We start from the raw sequence: 26,621 nt of genomic DNA on the forward strand, positions 1-26,621 counted from the left end.
CATGCCTGGCAAGTGGCTTCTCCAGAATGGCCATGGTGGGTGTGCAACATACATATTAGCACCTGCACAGCAACATATAGTTGACCACCTACCAGTCAACACCAGGAGTCGTTTGGGCTTGTGAGGTATCTGCTGCAGGAGAAACTGGAAAGTCTCCTACTGAACAGACAAAGCAAGACAGAAAACATACTGATGGAAAGGAAGGAAGAAATCAGTATTCAGGGTTCAGTTCCAGGGATAAGCCTTCAACAGGGCTGCTGTCATTTGTTCTCTGAAAATAAGATATAGTCCTATCTCCTTGCATTGCTATTAATCATATAAACCACACAAGAATATATTAAAAGTCTGATGTTTTTCAAATGACTGTTGAGGCCAAGCATAAGTAAAAAGGAAGAGAAAGTGAAACAGACGGGAACAGGTAAAAGTCGCAGTATAAACCCCCTGATTTAAAGCTTGACAACAACTCTAGCAATAAGCACAGAGTAACTCTTACCGGGTTTTCAGTCTGGTTGATTCCAATAAGAAAGACGAGCTCAGAGAAGAAAAGGGCAGCCACCAGGTTTTTGTGGATACTATGCAAGTTGGAACGTAGCGTGCGGATCAGGACCAGCAGTATGAAGGTGATCAGCAAAGCCACCAGCGAGATGGATACAGTTGTGTAAGTGACGATCTTCAGGGGAAGCACCTCCCCATTCTGTAGAAAGACAGATTGACAGGACCTCTGGGAGCTTTTCATTCCTTTTTCTCCAAACAAATCTACTACTCGGAAAGTCAATGTTTTCATTACTACTGAGCCAATGTACAGATTTGCTTTAGGACCAACAGGAGCGGATGATGCCACCTCTTAAAGTCACTCAACACGTTGAGTGTGTACGGGCAGTACCCAGAGGGGGCAGAGAGTTAAGCAAGAATCCTGGTGAATTTGATGCTGGACTGCCTCTTTTGAGGCTATCCCGAGATGCTGAAAAACCTATGGTGTTTATGTCATTGTCCCTGCTGTTGTAATTCTAGATGGACCTAATAGCAAGTGATGCCACAACTACCATGTGTCTGTAATCCTTGTCTCACTCCCTTCTCTGCACGGCTCTCTGCAGCACAGTCTGGCGCAGTTCTGCACTGCCGGCTATGCCGTGCACCAGCCAGGTAAGAAGCTCCTTTCAGCAGACCTAGTGGCGGGTGCTGTCAGGCATGGGGCAACGTGTTCCTGACACACTGCAACATGGGATCGATCCGCTGACGACGCTCTGAGTCACGTTCAAAGCTCAAGCTCAAGCTCTGAATCAAAGCTCTTGAAAACCAAAGCCCTCGAAAATCATGAGTCTGGCATCACCCACCTCTCGTTTCGAAATGTCCATCAGGACGGCAAAGCTGGTTATATGGTTGCACTGGCAAGCGATATGGCTATGGTTTCTGGAAAACAGCTCACATCCTCTGGGGGACCAGGCACCTGTCCCACCAATCCTGCAGGGAAAAAAAGGCATTTCTGAGAGTTGTCCTCTGATCTCCCCTCGCCTCCTGCCGCTACTGCAGCTCTTGCTCCGCAACCAAAGAGGACTGTAAGTACCAAGACAGAAATATTTATAGCCGTCACCTGCCTGAAAGAATATCATCAACTTAAAAAGCCTTCAGTTAAATTAGTTTCTTATATGACACCTGGCTTTGCCAGCCAAATTTTGTAGTTTTATAACAATCTGGTTTGAGTTTAAAAAAAAAAAAAAAATCTTTGCTTTTGGGTCAGTGACCACACAAGCAGTATGGGGAAGCGATTGCTCAAACTGGCCGTGACAAAGGTAAGAAAATACAAAAACCACAGAGATACACACGTTTTTGAATCATCTCTATTTCCCTAGATTTAGACGCTGCTTGTAAAACTCTTATGTGAAATATGTTTCAGCAGTAATATGATTTTATCATCGTGTTCCTCTAAAAAGTAGACAAGAAAAGGTTAAAAACAGTAAATAATATTTTCTATCAGGAGATCTCTTGTATCAACATTGGGGAGAAACTGCTCCCTTAAAAATTGTTCCCTGTTCAGCCTTGGTTAACTCCAGTGACTTCAGAAATTATTTTGTATCAATATTAATTATTCTATTTTGAAGTCAATGAGCAATAAAAATACTCTTGTTGCTACTGAAAGTTTTTAATTAGATATTACAGGAGATTTTTTTCATTCAGCAATAAAATATTTGTTAAACAGTTTTAATATCACTTTCTCTTGAAAAGTACTCACTTTTTAAAAACTCTTTTGTTACATGCAGTTTAAGAGCTGCTTTTTGACTGTGGCTGTAGGAGGACGTAACACAGACAACAATGCCATTGAAGTTGCCAGCAAATAGCTGATAGATGAATCACTTTAGAGCTAATGAGTTATTCAAGCCCATACGATGTTTAAAAATTTATGAAAAAGAACTTGCCATTCCCTTATAGTTGGCAGAATCATCTGTACATAGCAGCAATTACACTACTTTACATGCAGGCACATAGACTGGTTTATTATTGCTAACATAACAGATTTCTGTTGCCTCTTTGATCCTTTCAACGATATAATCTCCTGAAGCTTTTGACTAGGAGACAAACATTTCCTAGGTTAGTTTGCTCTTTTATTTCCAGCACAGGATATTGCCTTCTAATGTATTTTTCCATAGGTTTACTAGAGTTTTTGGATCATTAGGAAACGAGTAACAGCTATTCCCCTTACCCTGGGCAGACAATATCATCCTCTCACTATGTACCTGGTTTTATGGTTGAAAATTGCATTATATATGTAATAGCTACAATACTGTGAAATCATAACAAGCAGAGCGTGTAGTTACCTCTCAACACATTTTCTTTTGTTTTATCCACACTCTTGAAATATCTCCAACAGGATAGTGCTGTTTCCACAATGCCACAAACCCAGCAAAACACTCAATGAGCATAGAGTTTTCTTAACATTTTTCACATTTTCAAGAAGAATATGTCTGTATCCTTAACTTTACTGAATACAAAAGACCTAAATGAGCCATTTTCAAAATATTTCATCTTTTCCCTCGCACTTCCCTCCTAGAGAGTCAAATACTCCTTGCTTATGTTCTGCTTATGTATTAGGATTGCTTCCTAACAACTGGAAGAGGTATAAGGTCCCAAAGAAGGTATTTCCTCTCCCTCCAATTTTTCACTAAAACAAATGAAAGCAAATCCACAATAGTTGATGGAATGAAAGGTAAGTTGCTTCTTATCAGTGCAACTGTCTTTGGGTTGACTTTTGATTAAAAAAATTGAGATTTAAAAATTTATAATCTCTACTCATATAATTTTATCTGCAAAACCTCAGTCCTCCTTTTTACCAACGTGAAGACTTGGTTTTGTAATTTTTTGCACTGGCCCTGGCTGAGGCATCAAGGGTGGGTGCCCGCTTGCCATGTACTCTGTCCATAGTCACTGGAGTATAACAGGAGAAGATTCAGCCCATGTAAGAACTGAATGGGGCAATGGGACTCCTGACTTAGGGACCTCGGAGAAGCCATGAATTCAGGCACAGGAGTTGGACTATGCCTGTACAGATATACATCTGTGGGCAAAAAGCATGAGCAAATAGAAGGAAATTGTGAGATTTATTATTGCTGGGTGAAAACGAACCCTGCAGAAAGACATGATGGCACTGTGTTTGTTAGAAACCACACGGCTAGTCCTTTGTTTGAGGATATATGATGATTATTTTCATTTTTCTCAGGTTGGTGGGAAGTGATTACACGGCTCTATTCCACAGGAATCAGTTGCCAGTTGAATAAACTGAGTAAAAAGGGTTTTCCTCCAGAATTATCTTCCTGGGCGGAACTTCTCTGCTACTGAGACAGTTGCCACGCACAGCCCTAAAGCAAGCAGGATACATACGTGATGGAGTGATTCCAGAAGACACAGACAGGCTTTGTTCTCTCCTCCGTTTCCAGCATGGCGTACTCCACTATGATGGGCTTTTCCATTAGGTTGGGAGGAAGCTCCCCATCACTGTGAATGGCTGTGCTCACTACAGGTGTGTTAATAATAGGTCGATTTGGCAATCTGCAGGAGAAAAATTGCAAAATGATCTAAAAGTTAAAATGCAAAGCATTGATTTGGTAGGTTCTGCAAATAAGATTTCCAGTAGCTTCCACTCAGAAAATGAAGTAGACGCACCATCAGCCTTCCACACAGCTGTGTTCCCAAAAGCTGCTGGCACTACTGACGTGGTTACTCTCCCACAGTGTGCCAGAGGAGGACAAGAGACAGTACTGCGGTGACAACTGCAGCACAGATGACATTTGGTCAGTATAAAAGCAGCTCTGCCTTCCCCGCACACTCAGAGCAAGTGGAAGAAGGGATCTGCACAATTCACAAATAGGTTTGAAGTTTACCTCAAGCTCCTTCGGTCAGGATCATAGTTTTCAGGCAGGAGATGTCCCAGGGATCGGTATATAACGACCATGGCAACAGTATAATGTGTTGAGTCATCTGGGTGTCGCTTCTTTCTCTTTGTAAATGCACTCCCAGGGCTTAGTGCATCACTGTTCACCTTAGAGGATAATTTTTGATTTGAAGGCTTCATTGTAGGTACTGCTATGAAATTAACACAAATATTAAATTCTTGCCACACAACTTTGTAGTTATCATTTAAACTGGTGATTTTGCTTTGCAAAGATACTGAAATGTTACTGCTGTTATAACTCTAGGCTTGCAACACTAACATTATATTTGATATTTTTAATAAAATTTTTAATCAAATAACCATAGAACCATGAATAACCATTTAGTCTAGCTAGAAAATAAGCCATTTCTAAGCTAGAAGATCCAGAAGTATATAAATACTCTGTGCATGATTTAAGGAGAACATTAAAACAATATGCATGCTATTAAATTGCATGTACCTTTATATATGGCAAAGCTAGTGTTATAAATACAACAATTGGTCACACAGGATTTCTCTCTGCTAATTTTGTCATATAATGAGCTTTCAATTTTGGCAGTATGTCTTAAAATTCACATTCCCTTTTTCCTTACAGAAAAGATGTATTAGCTTATTCATTATTATGTGTTATCTTCACAAGTGTTACTGTTTCCCCATTTGGAGGATATTCAGCCACAGTACATGTATAATTATTGCACTTTGGGTTACCCTCTCTCTCTTCCCTTGCTCAAGGTAACTTGTGGTTCCTCTCAGCCGTCTCCAGGTACTTCAGAGACATTGGGAAGCAGGTACTTGCCCATGTATTCTCCCTCACCACCCATCTCCCTGTGCAGCTCAAGACTTTTTATTTGCTGTCAGGTTCTGATAACACAGCTCTGCTCCCAGATTTGGATTCTCCATCTCTCACACCGCCTCCCTCCATCCCTGCAGGGACTGGGGGAAGGTGGCTGTGGGGCTGCAGGCTCCAGGCAGCCGTCCCATCCCATCCCATCCCGGTGGGAACGGAGGCAGAGCATTTCTCCCGCATTGACAGGGCAGTTCGAGGGGCCATGAGTGAGACCTGACAGACAGGTACAGCCAGTTATGCAGCCCCCCATGCTTCCAGTCGCTGCCGGCAGGCAAAATGCCTCAGAAGTATGCACAGCTGCTCCATCCCTAAATAATGTTCGCTTGTGTAGACGGTTGCCCCGCTCTCACCCTAGTACCACTCCGCTTCGCGAGGATTAATCTCGCTCTTTGGGAGCTAGTCAAAATTGCCCTCTGAATGGCAGCAGAAGGGTTTTACCTTTCCTGTCTGAAGGTCTGAACAAAGTATCAGGGAAGACAACAGATGACTCCAGATCTTTTGGATAATCTTCTTTAATCTCATGAAATCGTGGTATTCTAGCTCCCGTGAAATTAGACTTGTCAAAGATGTCAACAGCAATAACTGGGGGGGAAAAAAAGTTTCCCATAAAATTAACTTCAATGCTTTCAAATACAATATTGCGACAAAATGAAACACGATTGAAAGGTTAAAATATCTGCACAATGCAGAGAAGAAATTTAACCCCCCAAATATAAAGTCAGTCTAATTTCTCTCAATACTTTAAGTGACAACTAAAAGCTTACGTTTCAACATTATGTTATGTTTATCAAATTACAAATTTATTTTGCATAGGCAGTGGAAAGGAATTCACAAGAATAGGAAAACACTACCACAAACACTCGATATATAGAAATGGCATGTTCCAATTTCAGACTTGCTTCTTGTAGGGAAGGCTAAATCTGCTGCTTCAGAAATATATTTCCCCTGCATCTGTTAAATTGCAAAGTCAGCTAAGTGAAGAAAATAACCTGGATTTTACCTGGGACTACTCCTTAGTCCGCCAGTTCTCCTTCCTCTACACTAGCAGTTCCTCTCTAGCTCACCTCATCAGCTCTGCCTGTTGTCTAACTGCCAAAATATTTAAAAGTAGCTGAGTTGGCTTGAACTTTCCCATTTAAGAGAAGTCATTGAGTGCCAATTTAGATGCTCTAATAAAAATGAGAAGCTGGAAGTCCCAGGGGTAACCCTACACTGAAAGCTGTGATCCACTGCAAGTTTCTATATGAAGAAATATCCAAGTTAAGATCTGCAAATTCCCATTGCTTTCCTGGTCTCTAAATAACTCCCAGATGAGCCATTAGGAAACTCCATTAACACCATGTTCACCTGGAAAAACTGTTCAAAAGAAAACAGACCCCTTTCAGGGCAGAGTTGCCTCATCCCTCCCAAGCTCATGCCTTTTTACTCAGGAAGAGCTGGTCGAAAAAAACCACGATTTACAACCTGCAAGAAATTCTGGTTTTTGTTTTCATCTCAGTTCAGTCGGGTTAAAATGCTGAGCATACTTTCTTCTGAGTGTGAAGATAAAAATATTTTGATTCTGATAGTCCTGAATCAAAAGGAAATATTTTGGTTTTGGTTTATTAAACAGAAATCAAAGTGTTTCAGTTTGGCTTAGTTCAACAATAACCCGTCCCCCCTGGAGTTGATGCAGGACTTTATAAACTTTGTAGCTTGACTGTCTCATGCCTTTGCTTTTTATGCCCCTGTGACTGTGGGCATGAAGCACTCTCAGGACAAGGTTTGTAGGCAAACGTAAATTCACTTCTTATACCAATGGGTGTAGTTGGGAAAATAAGACAAGCTTTTGGGCACATAAGCCCTTCTTCAGGTCTGACATAAAAACCAGATAGCAATGCTGCTTGGGAGGGACCTCTGAAGGTCACCCAACTCAGTCTCACCTCCTGCTCAGAGCAGGACAATCACCAACACCCGATCAGCTCAGACTGTTGGTACCTGGGGAGAAAATGAAATAGAGAGGGCAGGGGAGAAAACGGGTAAAGAGGCCGACCAGGCTGTGGTTGCTGTGCTTCACTTGCACGTGTACCGCGGGGACATCTGTGAAGTACATCCCAGTCCTGCAAGTGCAGGAACTGCTATTTGCTTGTTAGAGGAGGCATTTACTGTGGTAGGTGGGGAAAGTATCTGGGTACGTCTGATGTTTCCTTTTTTTTTTCCTTTTCCTTTTTTTTTTCCTGTTTTTTTTTTAAACTGTTTTCTCAGTTTAGACCCATTCTGGATATTTTGGACCCTGAGGATTTTTCTCTGGTGATGGGTTTTGCAAAGCTGGGAGGGTGTTTGAAGACTTGGATGGGTGATTCTGAGAAAATACCTTTCAGCATAGCAATTTCTATGGAAGATGATTTTCTGGATAGGTTCCAGGGTAGGAAAGCCTGTGAAAATCAGAGGTATACAATTGATAGTAGGGTCTTTTTCTTGTACTGCAGTAATTCTTCAGGTGGTGGTGGTGCGATTCTTTCAAAAACATGATCTACTTATGTCAGCTATACTAGGTGGTCTCAAAAGGCATTACCTTTACTTATAAACTTTGTCCATCCTATCATCTGTACACTACTGTGGCTGCAATGAAATGCCACTCGGAGCAGTGGCACGGCCCAGAAGGAAAACAGATCGGACATCTCCCAGGAGGCCCCCGTGGCAACTGAGAGATATGGATCAAGGCTCAATTGACTTGAAATGAATGCACTGATTAGGTTAGAAAATCCAAGTTTGTTGTTTCTCAGTGGATACTATCAAACAAATAGCTAGCACCTCTATCTAGCACATTTTTAAAGCTGTAATACAAAATGGCAGTTTTCAACACTGATACTCACTCATGTTAGTGGTAACAATGACAAAAGGTCTCATGTAGGTTTTCTTCATGTTCTGGGCCACATTGTTGAAATATTCCTCGTAGTGCCTGAGTAGGTGAGCGGTGCCACCCTCCGTTCGCTGAATTTGCTCCCAGTGCTCCTTGTTGCTGGGGTCCAGCAGAGCACTACCCACTTTGATAATATTCTGAGAAACAAAGTACAAGCCTAAATTACGAGGCAAACAAAGTGCTGGGTTTCAAGTGAGGAATATTGAAAATGATTGGCATTACTGCCTCAGGTGAGTGTATAATGAAATATTTTAATGCAGGCATGTTCTACAGCAGCCTTATGAAAATATGCACACCAGTAACTCACCCTGAGGTTTTTTTGTTGCATAAAGCAAATCCCTCCAAACTTTTTATGAGCAAAGTAAGCCAAAATTGGAAGCTATAAGAGAACTGCCTACTTTCTTCCCCCTTTAAGACGGGAAACCTAGCAAGAAAATGCAGAAGGAAAACCTAACCATATTTTCTTTGTCTTGGAGAGATGAGAGACAAGAAAAGCAGAGTGTTTGGTAGGTACACTGAAAAACTCCCCCAGAAAAATCAGAATAATGTGATATGTTAAAAATCAAAAGAAAGCTGTAGATAGCAATATCGCTTTCTATTTTTTTTTTTACTTTGTTGATTCCTGGATAACTAGGACAACTTACATGATGAAGAACGACAAGAGCAAATATTAGCTTGCTTATACAAACTTGAAGATACATAAGAAAACTTAAATTATGTTGTTCTCCCCCCATTTTTATGTTGCTTACAAATGGTGTTAAAACAGAAGTTCTAGCTGAGGACCTGCCCATTCTGCCCTTTCTTACAAGAATATCCAAAGGGACCCTCAGGCTGAATGGAAGAAGACCCCAAAGAGAGTGTTAAATGGCTTAAATGGGAAAGGTGCTAAGAAGTTTTTCTTGGTGTACATATGAACTACATTGTTGTGTCAAAACCTAATTCCTGACTAAGGTAAAATTTGCACAAATGATGGTAGGAATTAATCACCTCAAGCTCCAAAATAGCCAAGGCAAATATTTGGATACACGTAACACTTCATTTAGAAGCAGATGGGGAAGATGCTATATTCTCTAAGTGTTGTCTGAGGTAGCAGGTGTGTATCTGAGATAAAAGAGGCTGCCAGTATGACTACCTGTATCTAGGGTGAGCAGCACTACATGGTTCCCCAGGAACGCAGGAGACACATGCTGTACTTGGTACCAGGCCTCCTCAGAGTTTATGAATGTTATTTATGGTTTTTTATTATCTATTTTTCAGGCTTCTACCTGAGACTATTAAAAAAAAAATTCCTTCTCCCCTTGTGCTCCCTCAGTCTAGGATGTTACCTCCTTTTTCTCATGAGCTTTACTGATTAGTTTTCAAATCCCTGACCTATCCTAAAAATATTTAGGGAGTTCTTGAAAACATCATCTGTATGAGTTTCAGTGCCAAGTGCAGAGAATAATAAATAAAAGCAGAGGTTTCCAAACCACTTTTTTTGATTATTGCTCTTATTTTTACTTAACAAAACATGCTAAAAACGAAGTTCCTTCTCAAGATCTGAATGGGGGAATTCATTCACTCCACAACCTGCAAGTTTGTCAGCACAGTGTCTTCTTAGGAAAGGAAAAACTGAATCTCTTAAAAACTCATGCATCTAAAACATTCAATGTTTCAGAAGTTCTCCACTCTCTGTTGACTGTACAGCCCAAGACGCTGAGGAATTTTCTCAGTCTCATTTCCTCCAGCTCCCACCTCCCCGGGGATGTCCTCTCCTGGTGCAGCTTGGCCTTGCACAGGGTCTCCAAGTTCACCCCAAAGTCTGCCTGACCCGGCTGGTCCTCCTGGAGTGCTGTGAGCAGTGAGCTGGGTGTAGCACACCTTCAAAGGGAGCCAGACCACCTTTGGCCAGCACAGAGGCCAGTCTTGGTCCATGGAGGGTCGTTCCAGCATCCCTACGCTGGTGCCCGAGCTCTGGGCTCTGCTAGCACAGGTCCAGCAGGATGTTTTACCTTGGACTCTGTGCTGTGCCATGGTTGGGATCTTGGAAATAGTATTGGCAAGCGTGGACAGCAGTACCCCACAGCACACACGGGAACAAGGAGAGCTCTATGAGCCTGACATGGGTCATCCAACCTTCATGTTTTCAGACCACAGAAAACTCCCAACTTCCTCTACATCTCACATTCTTCCACCACAACTATGTGTCTCCCCCCGACAGGGAGTGTGCTACAGCTTGTTTTCTAGACCTGGTCAGGTCTTTGGTAATAACTGGGTCTTTCATGAATGCTCTGACTAGCAGAAACCCTCTGGCACGCATTTTTGGATGTGCCTGCATCACTTAAAGTATCAATACGGTATGGAGTGTCTTTCAATATACCAACTCTTTAATAAACATGACTCAAGTGTTTCCAAACTGAATTATAAGAAACCTTCAGAGTCAGTAACTGGCTCAGAGTTAGTTCACTACACATTTAAATGAAAATAATCACATTAGGCAGGTTTTCCAACAAAATTGAGTATGGTACACAAAGCTATTTTATCCGGGAATAACACATCAACTTGATTATTTTTTCATTTGGGGATTTTTGCTTTTGGGTTGTTACTATGATGATATTTATTATAACAGCACTTTCTACGATATTTGTATTACACACACATATGTGTGCATACACACATGCATAACCAACTTTCCATTCTAAATTGAGAAGACTGACTCATTTGTGAAACAGATTAAGCAATTACATGATATTTGCTCCACCTTGGTCAAAGACAAATTTAATTATCCATTGCCATAGAACTTTTAAGGGGAACTGTAAAGGCTCTGCACAGTATATAGTATCTCTCTTACTTCATTGAATTCTACATCCCTCGTGGCTGCCAAGTCAAACCCTTGCTGCTGGCTCTCATACTGGAGGACCCGGATCATCATCTGGTAAGCTGTCCTCACATCATTGCCATACAAGCTGCGTGTGTATTTGGTGGCATTCTGCAGCATTCTCGTGATCCGTATGGTTTTGTCTCCATCCAACTTGGTGTCATTGTGGTGTAACTTCTCGTTCTGAATCAGAGACAAGAAGGAAGAAAAAACCCAACGATGTATCTTTTTTTTTTTTTTTCATTCTAGTTAAAAAGACAATCATCATTTAGGGATTTTTGGCACAAAGGAGTTGTTTGATCAAAATGGCGTTTGTCTTGAGAAAGGGTTGACAGAACAACTCAGTGGAAAATGTAACTGAGAGAGAGAAAAGCACAAGGGTCCTGATGTGAAACGAGGGGGTTCAAGGACTCAGTCAAAAGATGGAGTGCAGGGATAACAAACTGGGGTCTGAATTGATGATCATTTACAAAATAAAGGCAAAACCGAGAAAACACAGCTTACCATGATTTTTAGATCCACAAAAGTGCTGGTGGTGCAGTTGAAAAGCTCAGGAGGCAGCCACCCCTTCTCAATGTTACAATGGCGAACCGCGTTTCCTGAAGGAAACAAAGCGTTAATGGTAAATAATGTTCTGAATTGTGCTGGGTAAATCTTCATAGATTTCAAATATCCTAGACTTTTGGATTTCCTACATTTTCAAGTTTCTTAGGGCTACACAAGTATTTCACTTTCCAAACTGGGATTCCTGTCTGAGAAAAGTTAGAGACTACTAAACTTCATGAATTGTTTTCCTCAGGCTTTAGAGAAAAGTTAGGCAAGCTTCAAGATCTGCCCAACTGCTCTCAGCCTCTCTGCCCTAACGTTCTCAAATGAATTCAGCAATTTATTTATACCAAATATGAGAAAGACTGTGCACTTCCTAAATATTTCTGAAAACATATCCCTGCTCAGATTTCTGTGCAATAGCCTATATAGAAAGACCTCCCGGATAAATGCTGTCTTCATGTCAAAACATGCTAGCACCTTCGCACGCTGCATGCGGTAAACACTTCAGCCAACACGTATAATTGCCTTTTGCCACTTGTGAATGGTCTGTGAGCAGCTTACTGTTGAATTTAGCCTATTATTTTGTACTATTTGTCAAATCATTTTAAAATGTGATTCTTGGCTGTGAATCCTTCACAGTGAATTGCAAGTTATCAAATTCAAAATTTACATTTTGCTAGTTAACTTGCACATAACATATTGCATGTGTCTAAGCTATTTAATTACTAATATCTAAATAAGAACTATAATTAATTGAACAATATCTAATTATATTATTTCTCTTCCATGATTAGGTGAATACAATTAAGCCTCAGGTTCTTAGTCTGAATATTCATTATTCTAAAGCTTACTTTTTTTGAATGTTCTGTAAAATTCACTTAAAACGTGCAATTCCTATAAGTACCCTTGCCTGTTAGCCTATTTGCTAGGGGTCAACCAGAGGAACAATGCAGAAAACTTATTTTAATTCAACTTTATACTGTTTAATAATGTAAATATTCTTCACTTAAAAATAAAAAATCAATTCTATCTCCTAAAGACCTCAGAACAGGAGCTTGGTTGACCACAAATCTTCTGCACACCTACAGGCAGTGACCTCCCCCCAGTAATATTTGGGGAAGTCACATAACCAGTTATAACTCATTGAGCCTGAGGAGTGCTCGCAGCAGAGAGTTACCAGGCCCAGAAGTGAGACAGAGGTTTCATTTCCCATGGAACAGTCTTCAGAAAAGATTGTGAACTCCATTTTCAAAAATCTGATAAAAGTTTTCAGGGACTTGTGTGAAAAAGCAGATTGTCATTTGCTTGCTGTACAAAACACCACAGCTCACGTGCTTCATAAAATGTGTTTTTCAGCTGTCTGAATTATGGGTGAGAGAAAAGATGTTGGGTGGAAAAACATGAGTTCTGTTGTAACTCTTAGCTTTATTAGCCTGCAACACTAGTAAAGCAATCATCACATAAATGATTTTCATCATTTTATCTTTGCCCAAAGGAGCTGTATCACTAGAGAACATGTACGAGCTGCTAGAAACTAAAAGTTACATGTGTAAGAATTGCTTGATAAACAGAAAACAGGAAATTGGACTGTGCTTTTTTGAAAATACAGATACAGAATTTCTGTTCTTTGTATGTGTTTATCTGCTGCACTTTTGTATTTATTTTTTGCTACTGCTCCAAATGTATGTTAACAGTTCTTGAGTTTCAGCTAGCTAAACTCTTCTGCTTGTGATATGCATGAGCTATGCTGTAATCTCTAGACCCAGTGAATTAACGCCATTCCCTGTGTTCACATTTTTTCGCTCTTTTTTCCCCCCTCAAACAGGCATGTAGATAAAATAGTTAATGTTTTACCCAGGGAACTTACCCACTGATCCCTTTGGACATGGCACAGCAGCTGGCTGGCCAAACTTGGTCTGTGGCCACCAAATACCAGCCTCGAAAGCTTTGGGACAGCCATTATAAATTACTGAAAACAGAAAAAGAAATGATGTAATTTTTCTGACAAGATAAAAATCACAACGAAGAGATATTTCAACCTGCCTAAAGGACCTTCCTATAATTCCCAAGCCCCGCCAGGATACCTGCCCTCTGCAGTGCCTTCCAAGCTGTAACCCATCAGCTGCTCCTTATCCAGCAGTGCGGGCAGACAGGTACAGGCAGAGGAGAGCTCAGGATGATTATGGGGCTCTGGATTTTGGCTCTGCCTAGCTCTGCCTGCTCCTTTATTGTGGGAAAACGTTTCCCCTTCATTTCACCCACACACTGTGGCGAGACGGCTGCTGCAGCAGCTTTGTGCTGATCACAGGAGGAGGGTGGGTGGGCGAGAGGAAAGGCAGGACGGGCAAGACAGGGAAGAAAGGCAGAGGGCACTAGGCGCGCGGCACAGCCTCTGTGGGCAGAAGGCGCGAGGGCTCTCGCCTGCCTCTTCAGCTGCAGCACAGCAATACAATGCTGCACTGGAAGATGAACTCAGGTTTCAAGTAAAATTGCCATTAGTGTTTTGCTCTCCCCCCTAAGCTTGTTATATTTCCATTTGATGAAAATTAAAGAAATATGAGCTTTTTTCTTTTCCCCCAGCCCCCATGAGTCATATTGGCGCAGACTTAGGAGGAGGGGTGCATGTTTAGGCTGCTGCAGCTCGCATTGCCCCTGCTGGAGCCACCCTTTTGGGCTCATGTGCACCCCAGGACAGAGCTGCATGCCTACTGCTGTGCACCCCCCACCTCCCCGCTGCTAGCAGCTCTGATCCTGCAACTACAGCCCAGCTGATCAGCAGCACTTGCTGGACAGGAGGTACCTTCACAGCCCTTCATGGTAACTTCAGCAAACGGGTTGTCGCAGCGGTTGCACTGCCGCCCTATGACACCAGGTTTGCAAGGACACTGTCCCGTCTCCATGTCGCAGGCACGTGTGTGGGAGCCAGACGGGAAGCAATCGCAGGGGTAGCAGGTGTCACTGCTCTGGGGCCTGTAGTAATTTGCCTACAAAAAACCAAAATGACAGACACGAGGTATTTGACTTATATTCCAAATTGCTTGTGTTTCTGAAATCCCGCTCTAACAGCATGTGCATCACAAAAGGGCTAATTTTGCAAAGCGTGGGATAATAATGACATTACTATTAACAGAAAACTTAATACCTATGGGAAGTGTGCTGTGTTAGCCCTGGCAATGTGGAGAGGTAGAGCTGAGTGCTGGGGGTATGGCTGGGCGGCTCTGTGCCGCAGAGACCTGGGGTTTGGACCACCATTTGCAGTGGGGGCGGAGGGCCCATGTTACTCCTCGTGTACTTGCTGCCAGTGCCCAGCAAATGTATTCTTGGAGGATTTGCAGTTTTCTCTGCTTTGGAATTACACTCTTGTATGGCATGATCAAGCCAGTAAGGAATCTTCTTGCACCGTCCATTTATGTTTCATGTATAGGGTGGAGAGCAACCAATGATCACGTATTCAAATCGCATCTGTAAATGCTTTTGATCTGAGGCATTACGCGATTACACAAGAGCATGGTGCTGGCACCCCACTGACTCGATTTAACGCAACAGTTGCTGTGTGTCCTGCTGGCATTTCGGAAAGGAGTACGGGGCCAGATTCGCTGCTGCCGGTCTCCACAGGCATAGCTCCTCTGAGGTCATTCAAGCCTATTGTAAAACCTATTGTGAGAAGTCCTTTGTAGGACCTTCAGGAGGGAGGTGCCTCCCCTCCCGCATCCCTGCTCTGTCCCTGCCTGTCCACAGCAAATTCCTCTTAAACTGACAGAGCCGTCACTGAGGAAAGCATTTAGCCTCTCCTATTATTCACTTCTCTCCAGCTGCTAAGCCTGTTGCTGGTCATTGAACAGGGGAGAGCTTCACCCAGCTGGCCAAAGCTGTTTCATGGCTATTACTCACTTGTGATACACAAAACACCACCGGCACTCCTCTGCGCCCAGGACTGATCTCCCCTGATAAACCAGGCTGCACTTCAGAGAGATCAGAGCCAGGCTTTCATCCTCTCAGTTTTGCTTTCCAAACGCAAATAAGGTAAGAGCTGCACAGTATGATTTTGTGAAGGGCGGTGCCAGCAAAATGTTTTAGGTAAAGATTAACTACACTGTGCACATATATATATATATGATACAAAGCACAACTGTGTGAACTGTGTCTCAGATACTCACTTGTTGTAGTTATTAGTGGTATAGTTACTTTTTAAACTAAATAAATTTTGACTTAAGACTGGTTTCTTTTGCTTACCTTGCAGTGGCATTCTCCATTGGTCTTATTGCAATCAGAGTCAAACCCTTTACTAGTCTCACAATTACATGGGCCACAGATGGGATTTCCCCACCAGCCTCTGGGACAAGGCAGGTCGATCCTACAAAAGAAAATAAAACTGAAAGAAAGTTCTCTTAAGTTTCCTCTTAAAAGGTGGGGAAAAAAGAGCTTTGGGCCAAATCTGCACTCAACTCTATCAGCTTATAGAGTGTAATGTATCTCACTGCAGCAGCCAACAATCAATACATATATAAATATATATACACTGTAATAAAAGAAAATAAAGATTATCAGTGCTACGAAACCCTAGAGGGAATGCTTCTATAAATGTTTTCAAGACCAGCTCCTCTATGTAAGGAGTATACATCTGTACAAGCAAATAAAGTGCTCTTTCCTCTGGGAGAGGGCAATGGGGTCCACGCTGCCTAGTGGAAACAGTCCCGGTCCCACCAGCCCCATCCCCATGCTGGGGAAAGCACTGGCTGGGGCAGGCTGGACAGCCTGTGTCGGGCTGTGCTAGCACTTCAACAGCTTGGGCAACTGCAGGCAGTGCTAAGCTTGTGCCCTGGTTTACCTACCACCATAAACAGCCTTGGGGTACAGCTCCCCAACACTTTATATCCCACCCCCCATCCCCACAGGTTCCTGTCCCAGCCCTGCTGCGGGCAGCAGTGCTTGTCCAACCTGCAGGGACACCAACTCAGGTGCAAAGCTGGCTGCAAGCTCACCCTATAAAGGAAAGTCACTACTTAAGGCCAACCTGGCTTTCTCAGCCAGCTCACCACAGGGTCTGAAAAGCCCTGGTCTGCCACAGGGGAGAAGGAGAACACATGTGGTTGGGGACATGGAAGAGGGAAGGGTGGCAGCTTTGACCCAGACTATGAATCAAAGACTATGATTCAGACTATGAGTGGAGTAGCACAGCTCGTCGGAGGCTGTGCAGCAAGCCAAAAGCCCCCCCTGCTGAAGGATAATCCTCGTTTTCGCTGGTTCTGCTTCTTCTGGGTGAGCTTCTGAGCAGGTTGTCCTGCAGATGCCCCAACACCAGTCCTGGCAAGCAGAGCTCTGGGAAGGGGCCGGGGCAGCGACCAGGATCTCTGCTAGCTGGAATTCTTTGTCAAGCAATAGCCTGAAGGATGACACTGCTGAGTCTGTGATCAGCATAATGCACAAGGAATCCCCTCCCTGCTGCTCATTTTAGGAAAGAAAAGCTGTTTGCCGTCTGTTTCAAAGACCACTCCGAATTTTGTTTACAGTAGTTGCCAGGTTTGTACTTCTATGCTTTATAATATGAAAACCCACAATGCTGCACTTGACATGATGTCAGCAGATAACGACAAGGGACAACGTCTCTGCGTCACTAATCCAGAGGAATGAAAGATGAATCTGGCAACAGCATGGACAACATTTGCAAGCCCACACAACAAAAGGCGGAGGAAGAAGCTTGCGGTTTTCAAAGGGAAGGAAACATCACATGAGCCTTTCCTAAATGGGCAGACAAATGCACTTCATTTGCACATCATGAATGGCCCATATTACAGTAAATCAAAGTGCCATCTCTGGGATAAGAGGAGGTCAGTTGCTGAACGCTCATCTGAGACCAGGAAGCTGGTGACAAGGGAATCAGCACGTTTCCCCTACACAGCAACAGGACATAGGCCTCCCAGACTGTCCAGAAGAGAGGGCTTTTTGCCAGCCCAGGGACTAGACCCAAACTGCAAAGCCATTTTATTTGGCCACAGGCCACCTAACTGAGTGCATCGCTCTGTGTGTGTGTGCTGGGGAAGCTAAAGCAGAGATGCAGAGCAATGTCAGGCCGAGCCCACCACAAGCTACAGGTCAGATGCAGTGCTGTGTAACACAGCACAATTGGTCTAGCCCCTGAGCTGCTGCTGAAGAAAAGTGGCCCCTGAGTAAATGGAAGTTTGCCTAGTCTCTGGGAAGAGAGCTCAGGAGTGCCAAAGGGCAGGGAGCCTGCAAATACCATTTACTATGAACACTCGAATTGTAACAGAAAAGCTAACTGAAGCAGAGAAGGAAGGGGGAGGACTGCTGCCTTAGGAGAAGAGGTACCTGGAAGGAACAAGAAACCAAGAACAAAAATCATTCTCTTACTTGCTCTCGCAGTACTGTCCATAGTAGCTTTGTCCACATTCGCAGGTGTAGCCATGGGATGAGCTAGGTTTGTGCACGCATGTGGAGACATGCTCACATGGGTTCAAGTTACATACATCAACACAGTCTCTTCCAAAGTACCCTGGGGAGACAAGGTAATAAAATTACAGCAACCATTGTAATTTATGATTTGCATGTCTCCAAAAGACCATTTTAAGCTTATACACTAATAACATATCTTCAATAATCAGTAGATTCCCCCTGAGATACTGTCAGAAAGAAGGTAGTCTTTTCCCTCTCAGCAAAAAAGATAGTGGGCTGTTCTTTTCAACAGTCTGTTAACATGCTTGAGGCACCCTTGTGCCTTTGGTTTCCAGTTTTATATTCAGGGCATGTGTTACAAATAGTTTTGTATTCTCTCCCTGCGTGTATGTGAGGTGACTGTGCTGGGTGCTGACAGCATGTGCTGGCTACATGCACCAAAACAGAGAAAACATTCAAAGTATCTCGATTAGGATGCAGGGTGTGAGACGGAAATCCAACAGCAGAAAAGGCTGGGAAAGAAAAAGAAAGAAAGAAAAAGAAAACAGACAAAAAGAAAAGGGGAGGTGCACAGAAAGAGCCCTTTGGACCAGAGACCATCTTTCTGTTTGGCTGGTACGTTGCCTAGAACAAATGATCCTTCATCCATGACTGCAGTTTCAAGGGTGCTACAGTAAGACTGAGAAAGACAATACTGACTGGAAGAGGAAGAATCAGAAGATGAGCACTTTGCAAGCATGCTCAGCACTTCGCAAGCATGCTGCTGCTGCTGCCGCCACTGCTCTTCTTCTGACGAGCGCATGAAGATGTGATCCAGCTCCTGGATGAGCACATGGGATGGTCACTGGGTTACCTGGGTCACAGATGCAGGAGTAGCTGTCCCAGTCGTCACTGCAGTAGCTGTGCTGGGGACACGGGTTGGAATCACAGGGGTTATCCACTTCGCAACCTTCCTTCACGTTGATCTTGATAGCCTGTTTCATGTTGAGTGTAGCTATATTTGTAGATGTCTCTCCCATTCTTACTCCCTGGTGACATTATTTTTAAATTAGAGTCTTCATTCAGAATACAGTGCTATGTGTTTCACTACTTCCATTAATCCATGAGGCTACATTTTAAAGAAACATCACCTGATGAACCAAACCCAGATTTTTTTTCAAATGCTATTCCCTGTGAGACCAGATTTGTTACCTGGGAAAGTGGGTGGACCTTACTATTTTGATTCTTAGACATTTTGATGGAGGAAACAGAAATGTTCAGGGATGGATGAAAAAGAAAACCCCACATTTTCACATGGCTATTTTCTTAGAAGTTCAAAGTTTGTTGCTACACTTTTTATTTCATACCTGCATACAGCCATAAAATCCCTGCTGAACAGAGACTTGGTCTCCAGAGACACCTCCCACAATGATGCTTTTCATTTTCAGTCCAGGTAGTTGATTTCCAATCTGCACAGTGCTCTGTTGAGGAAAAGGGCAGTCAATAAGAAGCACTATCATCCTCTGGGACACAGCCAGCCTACCTTCTGTAGTGATGGAGTCAAGCAGTAGCTGACAGTAGATTACAGAAAAAATATCAAAGCAGTGAGGAGCTAGACATCTGAATGTGGCTTTTTACAGACTTGTTCATAAGATATCATTAGGCTTAAATTAATATAATATTATTAGGCACAAATCACTGCAGAACATGGCTCACAGCATAAGTATTTTTCCACAATGCTTTATCCTACTTTCTCATAAAAACATTTCTGTAGTGCTTAGTGGCAAAGTTATGATGCTGCCTTACCTGGTACATCCCGTAGTCCAAGGACATGACAGCAAGGTACTTGATGTCTTTACCATCTTTAGCACTCTTCAGCTCTATTAATAAATGATGCCATTCCCCATCACTGACTCGCAACTGGCTCATCTTCAAATTAGCAACCTGGCTCAGGCCACTGTACACTTCAAACTGCACGTAGTTGTTTAGTATCTGTTGAAAAAAAAAAAATGTCTATTTTTTGCTACATATTTGTATTTGATGCAGAAGGGGGCAGAGGGCAAGATGATAACGTTTCCTAAGACAACACGAAAAGGAAAAAAGCCCAAACGGTAAAGAAGGGAACACTTGCAATAACTCCTCGTATAACTTTGGACACTCAGATTCTAACTTACCCTACTGACAAAAAAACCCCAAAACAATCAAGAGACACAATTTTTGCATCTACATTAATGCACGCTACTACCTCTGTTTCAAATTCAGCAAATCTGAATTTTACAATGAACATTTGATCATTGATCTTTTGATCTTTGTAAAAGGCTGCAGAAAACATTTGTGTTTATTGACATGCATTTAGCTGGGTGGACGAAGCTATGTAGTTCATGTGGCCATATCCACTGGTGGGGGAGAATTTCTTAATTCTTTTCTAACCAAAGGCAGCCACATTTTTACCTGAATGTTGATCTTGGATGCAGCCCCAGCATTGGCTTGCATTAACATGCCATTGACTTTCCGGGTTCTGAACATTAGCCCAATGTACCACGGCACAGAGATGGTAATGTCAAGGTCACTCCAAATGATAATGCTTTCACCACTGAAACGCTGAGGAGAAGGCATTGCTGTAAATCAAAAGACAAGAGAGAAACAGTTGGCATCCTTCAAGACAGAGGTTAAGAGGAGAAATGATGCTATGTTGCGGTGATGGCGCAAGACAGCTAGTCCCTCTTCCACTGAGCTATTTTTGATCTACTATGGAGTAAAAGCCAGTCTAGGGGAGTTACTATGAAGCAGCTGATAATACTGTAAAATCACAACGTACCCTTGTTGTGGGGTAGGCACCTTATCTCAGTGCCTGCACTCAAAGGCAGCACTTCCACACTGCTACGGCATTACACAGGTGAGAGATGTTCCTAGAAAGGTGAGCTTAGGATCTCTACTGGTACAGTTCTGCTGATGAGTGGGTGGACAGAGCAGGAAGTATGAGGGCAACACTTGCTGCAGATGTTTTCAACATATCCTTGATTACCTGCTTCTAATTAACAGATTAAACACAGAGGAAAAGGCTGGGAGGCAAGAGGAAATATTAATTAATTATAAATACTCCAGGGCCAGATTATTCAGCTGTCTCAGCTATGCAGCCTTTTCACAGGGAGAAAGCTTGTGTGGAATTGCCTAAATCATCTGCCTTAAATATCACAAGGTGACAGCTGAAGAGTTGCCCTCCTCTCTAACCTTGCACAAACACAGCTCCTATAGGGAGACACCGATGACAGCTTTCAATGGAAAGCACTTTGCTGATGGAAAATAGGGGAACAGCCACCCTTTGGGCTTTTAAAGTAGTCACCTCAGGTAACAGGAGCTACAGTACCATGGATTAGTTGATCCCACTGATTAGAAGCACAAATTAAGCCATGGAAGCTCTGTGCTATTTTCAGCACCTCATATGGCACCTCTACCATGCATAGCACCTTGTAGCAGGATCTACAGTCAGCCCCTGCCTGATGTCCTCACTGAGGGGCACACTGGTGAAGTTCATGGCAGCTTTTTGCAAGTGGAAGCAGGCCTTAGAGACTGGGTACAACCACCATAGACTGGCACCCAGCCTTGTATCTTGTCATGCACTGAGCCCATGTGGATGGTCAGTGAGATGACCGGGGTTAAGTCTCCTTCCTCTTCTGCTCCACACTACCATATCTGCTTACTCTTCTGGATTTTCTTGTAGTGAGAGAGATCATGTATATACAAATGTGTACATGTTACTTTAAAATGGCAAGTCCTTAGAAAAAGGTAGAAGGACAGCATCATTGCAGAAGATGGAGTCAAGTTGATATGAAGTTCCATTTTTTGAAGGAAAAAAACCCCAAACCCCAAATTCTGGTATCTCTGCCTTGCCGGTTTCTATAAGGGGAAAGGCTGTGTGTGGGAGAGCGCAGGGGTTGGGGGATGTATGCTGTATGCAAGCCCTTCAGCTCCCTATTTGTGAGAAACAAGATGTTAGTGACTAGTGGACTACCGCTAGCCAAGCCAGAGGTGTAACTTGACTTGCCCTTCTCTAAGGTGTGGTTACCCAACCACCCTACCCTGGGGTGAGTGCAGGCAGCCCCAAAGGGCAGTCCCTCTCCCCCCTGCTCCAGGCTGTGATCTCCCCTTTGCAGTCACACTCAGTCCTCCATGAATGCTAGTGGGAGCATATGGTGGAACAACTGCAGCTTGGCGTGCTCTTGAAACCCAGACAGCAATTTAAATCGGTTTGCCACCAGACATAGATGTCCCCAGCCTGCTTAAAACTTGAATCCGGTGCTTGAGCTCTGGCTGTCTGGGCCAGGACATGATTCATCAGCCCACACTGCACTGCACCAATGTAAAAGTAACCGGGACATCAGTGTTGAGCACGATCATTTCCTCCTTCTGCTCCATGCCTGCAAAAGTCAGCCCTCCTCTACCCTGCCAATCTTCACGACGACCTCAACTTCCAACTTCTTTGCTAGTGGTTTTCTAGACTGTTGCTGAGATTTTTAAGTCCACCTGCCTCTGGAGAGCGGAGCCAGGATGCAAACCTTGCAGGCTTCCCACCTGCTGGAGGCTGGGAATGCAGTTTGCAAGCGTTTCAGCTCGGCTCCTGGGAGAACTGGACTGGCATGGCAATTAGCCACCTTCTTCCTTTTCTCACCAGTAGTGACTTTCGGTGCTTGCAAATAGCATTCCCTTCCCACACCTCCTCCCAACTCCCCTCCCTTCCCTGGGGCCAGGGCGCACTTTCCCCTGCTAGTAAAACAGAAATCCCCATCCGTCAACACCCTCTGACCTCCCTCCTCCCCCCAGCCCTTCCCCATGCCTGGGACTGGGGGTCTCCATGGAGGGGCTGGTGGCCAGGTCCGCCAGATGGGACCTGACCACCCCTCTCACCACAGAGGTGAGCACATGTGCTTCCAAGCACAGCATCTCCCTGCCATCCGCGATGCAGTGATACAAACTAATTGTTTTCTCAGGGTTTGTCACTTTGAAGCACTGCCTGTGTATCTACATACACTTTTAAGAGGCTCCTACATTTAAAAGGCCATCAGAACGACAGGAGGGCTGTTCACTGTGGAGACAGGGCCTGGGGAAACACACTGCCAACATGGGAATGTCACCTGCAGTTTGGGTGTAGGACACATGACAGCTTATGTTTTGGTGCAAACCTGTGGTGTTCAGCCCAAGGCTAGCGCAATGACATTAGCCACCCGAGAGCAAGTCGGGCACAGCTGCTAGATCTTCACAGCATTGCAGTATCTCAATTTTTAAAAGAATTAAACTACAACAAAGGTGAAACTCATTTTTCCCTCATTTTATCTCCCTTCTATATGTCAGTAGAGGGAGATGGGAGCTGCCAGAAGGTGAGTCAGCAGGTCTGGTGGTGGTGAAGGTAAAACACCCCACCCTCACTAGTGCAGACCAGATCCCAGAGTTTCTGAAGACTGGGTCATTGAAAAAGTTGAATTCTTAATGTGCCAAAGCCATTGCTGCTGTCTGTGAACCTGAAGCAGATCCAGCACTGCCAAAGGGTTTGAAGAAATGCATCAGCCAATCACTCCTACACAAGAATGCAAATATTCTAGCTAAGACTTTTTAAAAAATAGCCGCCTAATAATAGCTAATGCTGTTGGGATCATATCTAAGCACTCAGATGAGCAACCTGAAAGCCAGGAGTATTGTTATCAGTGATTCCTCCTGACTTTAACTTCAGGCTCCTGAAATCTTTGGTCACATTTCAGAAAAATTAATTTCTTTCTTGGCTTGCAATTGTTCCTTAGGGACACTTTGCCCAACAAATATCATCAAAGAAGCAAGCAGCCTGCTGCCCTCAAACTATAAAAAACCCACACAAATTGAGGCATCAGCAAGAACACGGGCTTACAGAATGACAAAGGGGACATGCAGGAATGCACAGCACTGGAGGCAGAGGAGACCGCTGGGCGGTGGTGGGGGGACGACAGTGATGCTGTGATTGTTGTCATCTGTATTACTTGAACTTAAAATGAGTTTCCAGTGATGGCTACAGGGCAGTTCTGAGGTGATTTTCTAAATCCTAAGCTTCATGTTTTAGTCTTGAGTTTGGGATAAGAAAATGATGAATAAAACACACATGAATTAAAATTCCATTTCAAAACTAAGACCAAGACAGAGGGAAGGATAGTCTTTGCATGCAATAGCACTACTCCCCATTTACCCCAGTACAGGTCACACCAGAGCTGAGCCCTGGCACTCTCTCAGGAGACATCAGTGTGGGTTTGTACCACAGAGACCAGCCTATCATGAAGAAAATACCAGAACTTCACTGACAAAGGTACTTGACATGAGACACATCGAAAAATTAGATCTTCATACAAACCTGAAGAGCTCAAAATATTTGAGGAGCTGCTATAGAAAGCAGGTACCTTGCTAGTGGCAGTAATAGCAGCTCTGAGCTCTGCATGAGGTGGGACATAGGAAGAGGCCTCCATCATTCCTTTCCCCTGTCCCTCACCCTGCAGACCCTTATTTCCAAGCCAGAAACTTAACTATGTGTCCTTTCCTCCTAAGCTGCTGCTTCTCAGGCAAGGGGAGAGCAGTTGCCACCACCTAGACCTGGCCCAGGCTGAGGCATACTGTGCTAAAGTGATTTGCAAGTCACTGTGGTGTGTGCACCTCAGCTTGGAGATCTGCTATTCCAGGGTCCACTCCCTGCTGAGAGTAATCAAGAATGTCTGATTTGGGGTAGATACATCAAAAGAACAAAATCCTTGATCGCACTGCAAACTATTCTGGGCTAAGTGTCACGGGGGGATAACAGAAATGAAGACCTACCACATCTGCATCAGAGGCCAGAATTTGGCCTTCTGTTTCTAGGAAAGCCATGCCTAGTTTAAGCATGTTTTCCTTCCTGGAAGCCTCCAGGAAGACTCCAAATGAGCAACCCTCCACCAGACGTGGAGGTGCCATCTTACAGCGGGCAGCCCGCTGCTGCACTGACCCCACAGGACCCCTAACGCAGACGACCCCTCACTTCCTTGGGAAGAAACTAACTGCAAGTTCTTCACGCCCTATAAAACACACCTGCTGCTCCTTCCTCATCCTTTATTAATGAGGTTTTACACATATACCCACATTGTGTCCAATCAAAGAAAAACCCAATAAAACTGAAAGTGCTCCTACTCAGCAGAGACTGCCTTCTTGCCAAGAAAGTGGTGATTAAAACTGCACATTCATCCCTGGTTTGAGTCAAAGCCCAATAAAGTCAGCAGGATTCTTTCCACTGATTTAAAGGGGCTTAGGATCAGGCATTTTTACTATAAACAAATTACTAAATACTGCCAAGTTCTGTGGAACTACTTTGCTTATGTAAGTAAATCAATGAAAGCTGCTGTTATTGCTGACAGTATGTCAGCTATCATATTTATTATATAGGTGATCTCTAAAATTATTTCAAACAAATAATGGGTGATTTTTAGTCTTAACTGCAATCTTCTGTTACTGATCCCTTAAGCATCACAGTTTGACATACATGCTATGAGATGTTAATGACGGGTAATGAAACCTGCACACATGACTACGTATGAAGAGGTCTTTGCATCCTACCTTGCTCGCAGTTTTTCCCTCCGTAGCGTACAGGGCACTCGCAGATGTACGTGTTCCACTTGTTGACGCATGTGCCTCCGTTCTGGCACCAGTTGGTTTCGCAATAGTTCCGCTGTGCTGCACAGCCTGAAATTCAAGAAAAGAGTTACTTTGCATAGTTTTAACAAGAAAAAGGCTCTGAATTATTGTATCTGAGTTTTTATGTAAAAAGAAGACATGACCATTATAGGTTTGGGGTTTTCTTTTAATATCCTTGAAGTCAGTGAAGCAAAATGTGGATGGCAAAAGTTTACGTGAGCTGAGCAAGTGTCAAATTCATAAAGGCAAATCTATCAAAGGCTATTAAATACAGTCACTAAGCTGTAAATCTCTGGGGACTAAGAGAAAATTTTGGGGAAATATCACTGCACGCTTGTCCTGTTTTTATACTCTTCCCCTGGCATCCACTGCTGGAGACAGGCAGATAGACCGGTGCTGTGACTCAGCACCACTGTTTGCAACTTATGTCATCTAACTGAGACACTACCCAGGGAAAGCCAATGTGCAGTGTTGCACAGTGGAGTAACACTAATATACATCATTGTTTTAAACTATATGGAAACACGTTTCCAAATGAGGAAAAAAACCCCCATCCTAAAGAAAACACTTTATGCCCCTCCTGATGTGTATTTCCGTAAGATAAAAACTTGTGTTTAACTAATATTAGAGACATAACTATTAAAAAAGGGCTCCAAGACAAAACAGCAATTTGAAGCTTATGCTACGACTCCCTTCGTAATCCATGATCAATGCAACATACCTAAGAACTGCAATTTAGCTCTTACACAGACCTTCAGCAGGGTGCAAGGAAGGGACTCGCCACTCTTGTGTGTAAAAGCCAGTTTTATGATGATGATAACATTTTGTACACCAGAACTAACCCTGATCAGGGATCCAGAGACTGGAAACCAAATCAGAAACTCCAACAGGCTGCTTCATGAAGCCCGTTTCAGATTTGGAGGACTGCAGAATTTGATTTACAGAACAAACATAATTTATGAAAAAGTAATTAAAAACA

General features: G+C 43.4%; 1 protein-coding gene across 6 annotated transcripts in view; it reads right to left on the reverse strand.

The window, feature by feature from the left end:
- The window catches only part of CELSR1 (cadherin EGF LAG seven-pass G-type receptor 1), a 179,480-nt gene that overhangs the window by 22,175 nt on the left and 130,684 nt on the right, over positions 1-26,621 (reverse strand). For 4 of the 6 annotated variants that reach the window (XM_076328940.1, XM_076328959.1, XM_076328967.1 and 1 more), the window contains exons 8-24: positions 25,565-25,690; positions 20,420-20,586; positions 19,775-19,960; positions 19,336-19,449; positions 18,843-19,017; positions 17,948-18,089; positions 15,812-15,932; positions 14,379-14,562; positions 13,446-13,547; positions 11,534-11,628; positions 11,003-11,212; positions 8,126-8,309; positions 5,709-5,852; positions 4,374-4,575; positions 3,874-4,041; positions 1,335-1,461; positions 494-694 (exon numbers count right to left, since the gene is read on the reverse strand). In XM_076328940.1, coding sequence (XP_076185055.1) covers positions 494-694; positions 1,335-1,461; positions 3,874-4,041; positions 4,374-4,575; positions 5,709-5,852; positions 8,126-8,309; positions 11,003-11,212; positions 11,534-11,628; positions 13,446-13,547; positions 14,379-14,562; positions 15,812-15,932; positions 17,948-18,089; positions 18,843-19,017; positions 19,336-19,449; positions 19,775-19,960; positions 20,420-20,586; positions 25,565-25,690 — 2,648 coding nt within the window. The remainder of the gene's footprint in view (positions 1-493; positions 695-1,334; positions 1,462-3,873; positions 4,042-4,373; positions 4,576-5,708; positions 5,853-8,125; positions 8,310-11,002; positions 11,213-11,533; positions 11,629-13,445; positions 13,548-14,378; positions 14,563-15,811; positions 15,933-17,947; positions 18,090-18,842; positions 19,018-19,335; positions 19,450-19,774; positions 19,961-20,419; positions 20,587-25,564; positions 25,691-26,621) is intronic. The other 2 variants (XM_076328944.1, XM_076328976.1) reach the window with 1 other exon arrangement.

The sequence above is a fragment of the Aptenodytes patagonicus genome, chromosome 1, assembly GCF_965638725.1.
Source record: "Aptenodytes patagonicus chromosome 1, bAptPat1.pri.cur, whole genome shotgun sequence".
NCBI lineage: Eukaryota > Metazoa > Chordata > Aves > Sphenisciformes > Spheniscidae > Aptenodytes > Aptenodytes patagonicus.